The sequence below is a fragment of the Bactrocera dorsalis genome, chromosome 1, assembly GCF_023373825.1.
Source record: "Bactrocera dorsalis isolate Fly_Bdor chromosome 1, ASM2337382v1, whole genome shotgun sequence".
In the NCBI taxonomy this organism is placed as follows: Eukaryota; Metazoa; Arthropoda; class Insecta; order Diptera; family Tephritidae; genus Bactrocera; species Bactrocera dorsalis.
Window position 1 is genome coordinate 41375639 of NC_064303.1, and position 11619 is coordinate 41387257.

Genomic DNA, 11619 nt, shown 5'->3' on the forward strand with positions numbered 1-11619 from the left:
CTCTTACTGTGCTGATCATTCATAAACTCTTGGAGTTCAATGGGTATTAAACCACAGCAGCAAGGCAATTGTTGCGCTCTGACATTTTTCAATATAAAACACTTGATCAATTGTTTCCAGAAACGTTGAAAACTTACTTGGTCTACTTTTAAATTTTATTTCATTATGATATTTATTTAGCAATGTTTTCAGTTTTTTCGAGGCAGTTTTTTCATTGGTTAACCCTTTCAGCCCCGAAGTTGCTTATAAGCAACTTCTATATATGTTTGACATCGTTTAAAAAGTTAAATACACAAAAACTTCTTTAAAATACACATCCTATAGATCAACTTCATGATCATGATTAACCCTTTTAGCCCCAAAGTTGCTTATAAGCAACTTCTATATATGTTTGACATCGTTTAAAAAGTCCTTTGGGGCTGAAAGGGTTAACCGAATGTTTAGTTTATTCCAAATTTTCCAAACTTTTTTGCCACTTGTGTGTTAAGATTACCGTACGATTGCTTTTTTTTGTAGACGCGTAAAAATAAATAGTAATTTAATACGTCACGATTACTTGGTAGATTTAGATCACTTAAATTTCTTGGCAAGCCAATATTCAGACTGGGAAGAACACAAGACCCGGAGTTCATTGAAATTGTATCAATTTCTGAATTGGTGGAATCAACTGACATTGCAGACGTTTCCATTATAATTTATTAATCGAAAACTATTTAAAACTTGAAAAAACTATTTAGAATACACTATTGTTTATTCAACGCAGACCACTTGTGTGGTAAGAGTACCGTACGATTGCTTTTTTGTGTTGTTTTTAGCTCAGCCACGTGAAAAAACGAATAAGTTACAAAAGCCTGCTATTATTGCATTAATTGCATGGCATCCTGTTATTTTCAAAACTATAGGTTTTTGAGTACAATTTAATAAGTATGACCTCAAAATCTAAAGTCGCTCTGCGCAAACTGGGAATTAATTTTAGACCCATGGTTTCTTGGGAAAACTTTCTTAGAATTTTCTGTAGTTTTCGCTTTTGCTAGCCGCTTTATGCGAAAAAAATTCGACCCGCCCTAATATATATTTCAAATATAAATAGATGCTCTTTGGTGAATATTTTAATATCTATACATCTTCATACGACATGAATGATAAATGTATTTACATATGTACGCTAACTGTCAGACCTTTCGACCGTAAAAACATTTATAATATAGTACGAACATTTTTTTTGTGTACACAATATTTCATCGATTTATTTGCAGAAGTTTATGAGAAGATAATTTTACAAATTTGTCGTGTTCTAAAATTCAACCTTCAATAACATTAAAAAAAACTGAATTTTAACGAAATATTTATATCATGTCTGATCCCTCAACTAATGATGTGCTAATTTTCAAAATCGGTGATTTAGCGAAATGTTCGAGGTCCACTTGACGTGGTTTAACCCTTTTACGACATTATAAGTTCAGTTATTAAGTCTTTGTAATTTTTCGTCTTAAGGATTGATATAAAATTGTGTTTTTTAGGTAAATCAAAATTACATACTAAATCGTTTAAATCACTTTGTGTCAATAAGTGTGATTCTTTCGAACACAGGTCGCTTTCTTCAGATAGTTCATCGTGGTGACTTAGAACAAGTTCCAGAATAGAATCCTGATTTTCAGATTGATTTAGGGGCTTTGGAACAGGGAGTTCGACACTACGTAGGATGGGTCTGTTGGACGAAGACAAGTTTGGATACTGGGTAGTGTGTTTAGATTTAGTTGTCTCACACACATTACACAACATTTATGTTGAAACCAAGATTATTCTTCATTCCTTACACGAAACCCAAAATAGTGTAAATAGCACTTTTCGATTAATGACATGGAATTACGCCGCTGTGATTTAAAAAACAATTACACCACTCACCTAACAAAAAACTTTCGGAGTCGTTAGAAACATTCCTGACATTTTTCTTATATTATAAAAAATACATATATGTCGGATTTGATTTTAAAAATAGCCGTTTTCTTTTGTAATTTTAATAATATTGTCATTCCAGTCCGTTCGCTGCTGTCACATCTGTTCTCTACACAGTGTTGCATTTCTGTTTCAGTCTTATTGTCCGTTTACACAGTCCTACATTCGGCTATCTTGACTGTTCATTCGGCTCCGAAATAAATTCAGCAATTGTTATCGTGCGTCTTGGTCCTTCATGATCACCGATCTTCTCGACTTCATATCTTCCGCGTGCCATCTCCTTATCAATTCTATATAGCCCGAAGAATTTTGCTTTAAGTCTCAATCCTGCTCCACACTGCGTTCGCTTGATGGCTACTAGCTCGTTTTTATTATAGTCGACCTCTACACTTCGCCTTTTGTTGAATGTTCTCCTATTTTCTTGCTGAATCCTAGCAATATTGTGTCGTGTCTCCTGACGAATTACCTCGCGTTCTGCATCGAGCTCTTCGATGGCTGATTCCTCCAGCAGTTCGAGTAAATGTGGTATTCCTTTCAATCGCATCTCAAGTCCAGTCATAATTCTAAAAGGTGATTGTCTGGTGCTTCTTGGCGGCATGCTGTTGATTATTAGCTGCCCACGATCCACGTGCTTCTATCAGTATCCCGAACTCTCGTTTCCCAACTTACCTATCATCGGAATAATAATCTGATGTATGCGCTCTACTTGCCCGTTTGCTCGTGGCACTCCCGTAGCTATTAATAAATGCTGGATTTCCTCATCCTCGCAGTACTGTTTAAACAAATTCGACCTAAAGACCGCGCCTGTCTGTTATGACACGCCTTGGATTTCCGAAAACGGCTGCTCTTTAAGCATTCGACGACTGTATCAGCTCCTGTGTTCTTAGTTGGATGTAGCCAAACGAACTTGGAGAATGCGTCTACCATCACAAGGATGTAGTTACATGCCTTGTTTGTCGACTCCAGCGGCCCAACGTGATCGAGATGTAGTGTTCTTTACTAATGGGATTTAGGAAACCTTCTTTCTTTCCTGACTTCGTATCGTTGATGATACACTCCACGCAACTTCCTACAACCTTTGTCGCCTTCCTATTTAAATTTGGTATATAAAATGTTTTTTCTACTGCTTCTTCCGTTTTTTTGATGGAAAAGTGCCCTTGCCTATGTGCCATGTTGATGATTTCGTTTTCCATAACTGATGGAACTACCAAGAGTTCTCTTGTGGAATCCTTATACAGTACTCCATGTTTGATATAAAAGTCTTCGTAGTCGCTCTTCTCTAGAACTTTCAACACAGCTCGTACCCAATCGTTCTCTTCCTGTGCTTGCTTCAGCCGGTGGATTAGGGAATCTTCTATAATGAGACAAGATACCCTACTCAACGCCTCTACATGTCGCATTTTTGAACTGTTTCTATGTTCTATCTCGTATACCTTGATCTGCTCCTTCAAATCCTGTATAGTTTTCGCCTGGTATAGGTTAGTTTTGTTCGACCTTGAGTCCGGTATGCCTTCGATGAAATATTCTATTAGGCTTGAGTCATGTAGCTCTATCGGTTTCCCCAACTCCATTAAAACGTATAAATATTCTCGAAGATCTTCCCCATGTCGCTTCCGACGACTACGTAAAGTACGGTGTACTTCAATCGATGATAATGCTATACCAAATTCCTGCCGCAGCGCTAGTTTTAGTGAACTCCAACTGTTTATTCCTCTTTGGCTTCTTATAAGAATCTTTGCCGCACCCTTCAATAGTTGTTTTGCGTAGATTAATTTCTGCAGCTCGTTCCAATGCACTGCTGATGCATTTACCTCAAAATCCTCAAGCCATTGTTCGAAACTTGGACGACCTGTTCCTTTAAACGAAGTCATTGAGTCCCCAACATCTCGGAGAGTAAAGTTGTGGTATTCGACTCTAAGCTCTTGTAATGTCGCTTTCCGTCCAATAGTCGATAGCCCTAAATCGCCTAACCTTTCCTTCAAACCGTCAACAGTCAGCTCAAAAATTTCGTTGCGGTTCATAATTTACAATGTTGTACAAAAAATCGATAGTATTCTAAAAATCTTAGTTTCAATAATAATATTTCCTTTTAGCTTGCGTTACAATATTCGACTTTTCCGCATACAATTCTGATAACTTTTATGTTATTCAATTCGATCGCAATATCCGCGTTTACAATTTCCGTGTACAATTTTAATAACTTGTTTGTTAAACGAATTTTATTACAATATTCGTTTTAATCTTTCGTATACAGTTTTTCAAGTAAAATATTTTCTATATCTCGGATTTTATTACAAAATCCGCATATCCGCATTTAACTTGCTTATATTTTATTTATTTTATATATTTTTTTTTTTAACCTTTAACTACTGAGGTGGTGGTAAACTTTACACCTTGTAGTTTGTTTTCTCTCTTACTCTCTTCAGTTGAGCGCTATCAATTTCATTCTCCTGGTATCTTCTCATTATTCTGTTATTATTATTCAATTGTGTTTGGACAGTCGTGCGTGTTATATAAGCGGACATATACCAGTGCTGGTGTCAAAATTACGTCTGAGGTTACGTATTTTTTTATTAGAAATTATTTTACCCCACATCAGACTAAGCGTAAGTATTTAGTGTAAATAAAAATACCACTTCCCAGGCTTGGCGTTAGTTTTTCATGGAATCATTTTGACTACTCCTACAATTTATTGCAATTCATTTTATTAGGTTATGTCAAATTCAAGCAAATTAAATGACTTAGCGATAGCCAGATTGCTGGAAGACGATGACGAATTCAGTGACGTTGATGATGAAATTGCTGATCCTGATTTTTGCCTTCGAGATAGTGATACAGATGATATAATGAGCATTGACGATCATGAAGCCAGTGAATGTGATGTTTCCGTTGAATATGTTACTCAAGAAATTGACAATAGTAATGAACAAGGAAATGGAGAAGACGCAATTGAGTCAATGACAAAATATTTTTATGGAAAAAATGGGTATAAGTGGTCAGCAAAAGAACCATCACGGTGCAGTAAAACTCCACTACATAACATCGTGCGCTTGCCAAAAGCTTTGCAGCAGAATCCTGATGATGGAATAACTGGAATTTGGTCAAGATTTTTCGATAGAAATATAGAGAACCTAATTCTTGAGCACACAAATACCAAACTAAAGGCAAAATTCGATAAGTCTCAAAGAACTGGAGCGAAATGTCTGGATGTTATTGAGTTGCGAGCATTTATCGGTATTCTTATATATTCGTCCGTTTTCAAATCAAATCACGAAGACACTAGACTTATCTTTGCAACAAATGGAACCTGTTCAGACCAATTTTCAGGTCCACAATGTCGGACGAACGATTCCTATGCATCCTTAGTTGCTTAAGATTCGATGACTTCACAGACAGAAAGGAACGATTATTGAGGGATCCATTGGCTACCGTTTCAGAACTGTTCAATAAGTTTATAGAAAACTGTCAAAAAAATTATACAATTGGTACCCATGGTTGCATTGACAAAATGTTAGTGCCGTTTCGCGGTAGGTGCAGATTTAAAATGTATATGCCAAAAAAGCCTGCAAAATACGGCATTAAGATAATGGCGTTAACAGATGCTCGCATACAATACCCTGCAAATGCTTATATATACCATGGCAAAAATTCAGATGGAAATGGTCTCACAACTGAAGAAAGAAGGCTATTAGCACCAACACAAGCCGTATTAAGGCTAACTAAAATTATAGAAGGAAGTAATAGAAATATTACTGCTGATAATTGGTTTTCTTCAATACAGGTTATAGAAGAATTAAAAAAAAGACAGCTTACTTACCTGGGTACATTAAAGAAAAATAAAAGGGAAGTACCCCCCGAATTTCTGCCCAATAAAAACAGACCAGCAGGATCTTGTTTGAACGGTTTCTCGACTTCATATCTTCCGCGTGCCATCTCCTTATCAATTCTATATAGCCCGAAGAATTTTGCTTTAAGTCTCAATCCTGCTCCACACTGCGTTCGCTTGATGGCTACTAGCTCGTTTTTATTATAGTCGACCTCTACTCTTCGCCTTTTGTTGAATGTTCTCCTATTTTCTTGCTGAATCCTAGCAATATTGTGTCGTGTCTCCTGACGAATTACCTCGCGTTCTGCATCGAGCTCTTCGATGGCTGATTCCTCCAGCAGTTCGAGTAAATGTGGTATTCCTTTCAATCGCATCTCAAGTCCAGTCATAATTCTAAAAGGTGATTGTCTGGTGCTTCTTGGCGGCATGCTGTTGATTATTAGCTGCCCACGATCCACGTGCTTCTATCAGTATCCCGAACTCTCGTTTCCCAACTTACCTATCATCGGAATAATAATCTGATGTATGCGCTCTACTTGCCCGTTTGCTCGTGGCACTCCCGTAGCTATTAATAAATGCTGGATTTCCTCAGCCTCGCAGTACTGTTTAAACAAATTCGACCTAAAGGCCGCGCCTGTCTGTTATGACACGCCTTGGATTTCCGAAAACGGCTGCTCTTTAAGCATTCGACGACTGTATCAGCTCCTGTGTTCTTAGTTGGATGTAGCCAAACGAACTTGGAGAATGCGTCTACCATCACAAGGATGTAGTTACATGCCTTTTTTGTCGACTCCAGCGGCCCAACGTGATCGAGATGTAGTGTTCTTTACTAATGGGATTTAGGAAACCTTCTTTCTTTCCTGACTTCGTATCGTTGATGATACACTCCACGCAACTTCCTACAACCTTTGTCGCCTTCCTATTTAAATTTGGTATATAAAATGTTTTTTCTACTGCTTCTTCCGTTTTTTTGATGGAAAAGTGCCCTTGCCTATGTGCCATGTTGATGATTTCGTTTTCCATAACTGATGGAACTACCAAGAGTTCTCTTGTTGAATCCTTATACAGTACTCCATGTTTGATATAAAAGTCTTCGTAGTCGCTCTTCTCTAGAACTTTCAACACAGCTCGTACCCAATCGTTCTCTTCCTGTGCTTGCTTCAGCCGGTGGATTAGGGAATCTTCTATAATGAGACAAGATAGCCTACTCAACGCCTCTACATGTCGCATTTTTGAACTGTTTCTATGTTCTATCTCGTATACCTTGATCTGCTCCTTCAAATCCTGTATAGTTTTCGCCTGGTATAGGTTAGTTTTGTTCGACCTTGAGTCCGGTATGCCTTCGATGAAATATTCTATTAGGCTTGAGTCATGTAGCTCTATCGGTTTCCCCAACTCCATTAAAACGTATAAATATTCTCGAAGATCTTCCCCATGTCGCTTCCGACGACTACGTAAAGTACGGTGTACTTCAATCGATGATAATGCTATACCAAATTCCTGCCGCAGCGCTAGTTTTAGTGAACTCCAACTGCTTATTCCTCTTTGGCTTCTTATAAGAATCTTTGCCGCACCCTTCAATAGTTGTTTTGCGTAGATTAATTTCTGCAGCTCGTTCCAATGCACTGCTGATGCATTTATTCTAAAAATCTTAGTTTCAATAATAATATTTCCTTTTAGCTTGCGTTACAATATTCGCTTTTTCCGCATACAATTCTGATAACTTTTATGTTATTCAATTCGATCGCAATATCCGCGTTTACAATTTCCGTGTACAATTTTAATAACTTGTTTGTTAAACGAATTTTATTACAATATTCGTTTTAATCTTTCGTATACAGTTTTTCAAGTAAAATATTTTCTATATCTCGGATTTTATTACAAAATCCGCATATCCGCATCTAACTTGCTTATATTTTATTTATTTTATATATTTTTTTTTTAACCTTTAACTACTGAGGTGGTGGTAAACTTTACACCTTGTGGTTTGTTTTCTCTCTTACTCTCTTCAGTTGAGCGCTATCAATTTCATTCTCCTGGTATCTTCTCATTATTCTGTTATTATTATTCAATTGTGTTTGGACAGTCGTGCGTGTTATATAAGCGGACATATACCAGTGCTGGTGTCAAAATTACCACTCGTCTGAGGTTACGTATTTTTTTATTAGAAATTATTTTACCCCACATCAGACTAAGCGTAAGTATTTCTTCTTCTTCTTCTTCACTGGCGTAGACACCGCTTACGCGATTATAGCCGAGTCAACAACAGCGCGCCAATCGTTTCTTCTCTTCGCTACGTGGCGCCAATTGGATATTCCAAGCGAGGCCAGGTCCTTCTCCACTTGGTCCTTCCAACGGAGTGGAGGTCTTCCTCTTCCTCTGCTTCCCGCGGCGGGTACTGCGTCGAATACTTTCAGAGCTGGAGTGTTTTCATCCATCCGGACAACATGACCTAGCCAGCGTAGCCGCTGTCTTTTAATTCGCTGGACTATGTCAATGTCGTCGTATATCTCGTACAGCTCATCGTTCCATCGGTTGCGGTATTCGCCGTGGCCAACGCGCAAAGGACCATAAATCTTCCGCAGAACTTTTCTCTCGAAAACTCGCAACGTCGACTCATCGGTTGTTGTCATCGTCCAAGCCTCTGCACCATATAGCAGGACGGGAATTATGAGCGACTTATAGAGTTTGGTTTTTGTTCGTCGAGAGAGGACTTTACTTTTCAATTGCCTACTCAGTCCGAAGTAGCACCTGTTGGCAAGAGTAATCCTGCGTTGGATTTCTAGGCTGACATTGTTGGTTGGTCAATGCTGGTTCCTAAATAGACGAAATTATCTACAACTTCAAAGTCATGACTGTCAACAGTGACGTGAGTGCCAAGTCGCGAGTGCGACGACTGTTTGTTTGATGACAGGAGATATTTCGTCTTGCCCTCGTTCACTGCCAGACCCATTTGCGTTGCTTCCTTGTTCAGTCTGGAGAAAGCAGAACTAACGGCGCGGGTGTTGAGACCGATGATATCAATATCATCGGCATACGCCAGCAGCTGTACACTCTTATAGAAGATTGTACCTGCTCGATTAAGTTCTGCAGCTCGAACTATTTTCTTCAGCAGCAGATTGAAAAAGTCGCACGATAGGGAGTCGCCTTGTCTGAAACCTCGTTTGGTATCGAACGGCTCGGAGAGGTTCTTCCCGATCCTGACGGAGCTTTTGGTGCCGCTCAACGTCAGTTTACACAGCCGTATCAGTTTTGCGGGGATACCAAATTCAGACATCGCGGCATAAAGTCAGCTCCTTTTCGTGCTGTCGAAAGCAGCTTTGAAATCGACGAATAGGTGGTGAGTGTCGATTCTCCTTTCACGGGTCTTTTCCAAGATTTGGCGCATGGTGAATATCTGGTCGGTTGTTGATTTACCAGGTCTGAAGCCACACTGATAAGGTCCAATCAGCTTGTTGACAGTGGGCTTTAATCTTTCACACAATACGCTCGACAGAACCTTATATGCGATGTTGAGGAGGCTAATCCCACGGTAGTTGGCGCAGATTGTGGGGTCTCCTTTTTTATGGATTGGGCATAGCACACTTAAATTCCAATCGTTGGGCATGCTCTCATCCGACCATATTTTGCAAAGAAGCTGATGCATGCTCCTTATCAGTTCTTCGCCGCCGTGTTTGAATAGCTCGCTTGTTCTTCAGGCGGGCAACTGCTATTCGAACTTCGTCATGGCCGGGCAATGGAACGTCTGCTCCATCGTCATCGATTGGGGAATCGGGTTCGCCTTCTCCTGGTGCTATGTGTTCACTGCCATTCAGCAGGCTGGAGAAGTGTTCCCTCCATAATCTAAGTATGCTCTGGGCATCGGTGGCTAGATCACCTTTGGGGGTTCTACAGGAGTATGCTCCGGTCTTGAAACCTTCTGTAAGTCGCCGCATTTTTTCGTAGAATTTTCGAGCATTACCCCTGTCGGCCAGCTTATCAAACTGTTCGTACTCACGCATTTCGGCCTCTTTCTTCTTCTGTCTGCAAATGCGTCTCGCTTCCCTCTTCAACTCTCGGTATCTATCCCATCCCGCACGTGTTGTGGTCGATCGTAACGTTGCGAGGTAGGCAGCCTGTTTTCTCTCCGCTGCGACACGGCACTCCTCGTCGTACCAGCTGTTATTTTGCACTTTCCGAAAACCAATGGTTTCGGTTGCAGCTGTACGTAAGGAGTTTGAAATGCCGTCCCACAGTTCCCTTATACCGAGTTGTTGACGAGTGCTCTCAGAGAGCAGGAGTGCAAGCCGAGTAGAAAATCGTTCGGCTGTCTGTTGTGATTGCAGCTTCTCGACGTCGAACCTTCCTTGTGTTTGTTGGCGTGCGTTTTTTGCTGCACAGAGGCGGGTGCGAATCTTGGCTGCAACAAGATAGTGGTCCGAGTCGATGTTAGGACCTCGGAGCGCACGCACATCTAAAACACTGGAGACGTGTCTTCCGTCTGTCACAACATGATCGATCTGGTTGGTGGTTTTTCGATCCGGAGACAGCCAGGTAGCTTGATGTATCTTCTTATGCTGGAATCTAGTACTACAGATAACCATATTTCGGGCCCCGGCGAAGTCGATCAGCCTCAACCCATTTGGGGATGTTTCGTCGTGGAGGCTGAATTTACCGACCGTAGTGCCAAAGATACCTTCTTTACCCACCCTGGCGTTGAAGTCGCCAAGCACGATTTTGACATCGTGGCGGGGGCATCTCTCATAAGTGCGCTCCAAGCACTCATAAAAAGCATCTTTGGTCACATCGTCCTTCTCTTCCGTCGGGGCGTGGGCGCAAATAAGCGATATGTTGAAGAACCTCGCTTTGATGCGGATTGTGGCTAGACGTTCATTCTCCGGAGTGAATGATAGTACTCGGCGACGGAGTCTCTCTCCCACCACGAATCCAACACCAAACTTGCGCTCCTTTATATGGCCACTGTAGTAAATGTCACAAGGACCTACTCGTCTCTGTCTTTGTCCCGTCCATCGCATTTCTTGAACGGCGGTGATGTCAGCCTTTATCTTTACGAGGACATCTACCAGCTGAGCAGTGGCACCTTCCCAATTAAGGGACCGGACATTCCAGGTGCATGCCCTCAAATCATAGTCCTTATTTCGTTTGCCATGGTCGTCATCAAAAGGGGGGGTCTCTCATCCGAGGCTGTGCTTGCTTTTTCATTGGGGGTGTTTTTTTACGTGGCGGGTCCCAAACCCAGCGCACAACCCTAAGTAGGGGATATTTCGCCTTCTCACTTTAGCTCGCCTTCAAACGGATGTTCTCAGGCTACCCAGAGGATACTTGGTCAAAGACCGGAAGTCGTGAGCTGCTTGAGTCATATGTAGAAGAATCGTTTCTGGCCACTCCCAAGTGAATGGCGATCAGAGAACTTTCCTCACTTGCGTGAACTTCTACACATGACTCCATCCTCCAGTGTTTTAGTGTAAATAAAAATACCACTTCCCAGGCTTGGCGTTAGTTTTTCATGGAATCATTTTGACTACTCCTACAATTTATTGCAATTCATTTTATTAGGTTATGTCAAATTCAAGCAAATTAAATGACTTAGCGATAGCCAGATTGCTGGAAGACGATGACGAATTCAGTGACGTTGATGATGAAATTGCTGATCCTGATTTTTGCCTTCGAGATAGTGATACAGATGATATAATTAGCATTGACGATCATGAAGCCAGTGAATGTGATGTTTCCGTTGAATATGTTACTCAAGAAATTGACAATAGTAATGAACAAGGAAATGGAGAAGACGCAATTGAGTCAATGACAAAATATTTTTATGGAAAAAATGGGTATAA

General features: G+C 40.5%; 1 protein-coding gene across 1 annotated transcript; it reads right to left on the reverse strand.

Annotated features, from left to right (window-relative positions):
- Window positions 1–211: 211 nt before the first annotated feature.
- LOC125780373 (uncharacterized) lies at window positions 212–11012 on the reverse strand. The gene is made up of 2 exons (XM_049462669.1): window positions 6404–11012; window positions 212–2747 (listed from the first exon to the last, which is right to left on the reverse strand). Exon 1 carries the CDS (start codon window positions 10795–10797, stop codon window positions 9394–9396), a length of 1404 nt encoding a protein of 467 aa, XP_049318626.1. The 5' UTR covers window positions 10798–11012; the 3' UTR covers window positions 212–2747; window positions 6404–9393.
- Window positions 11013–11619: the final 607 nt, after the last annotated feature.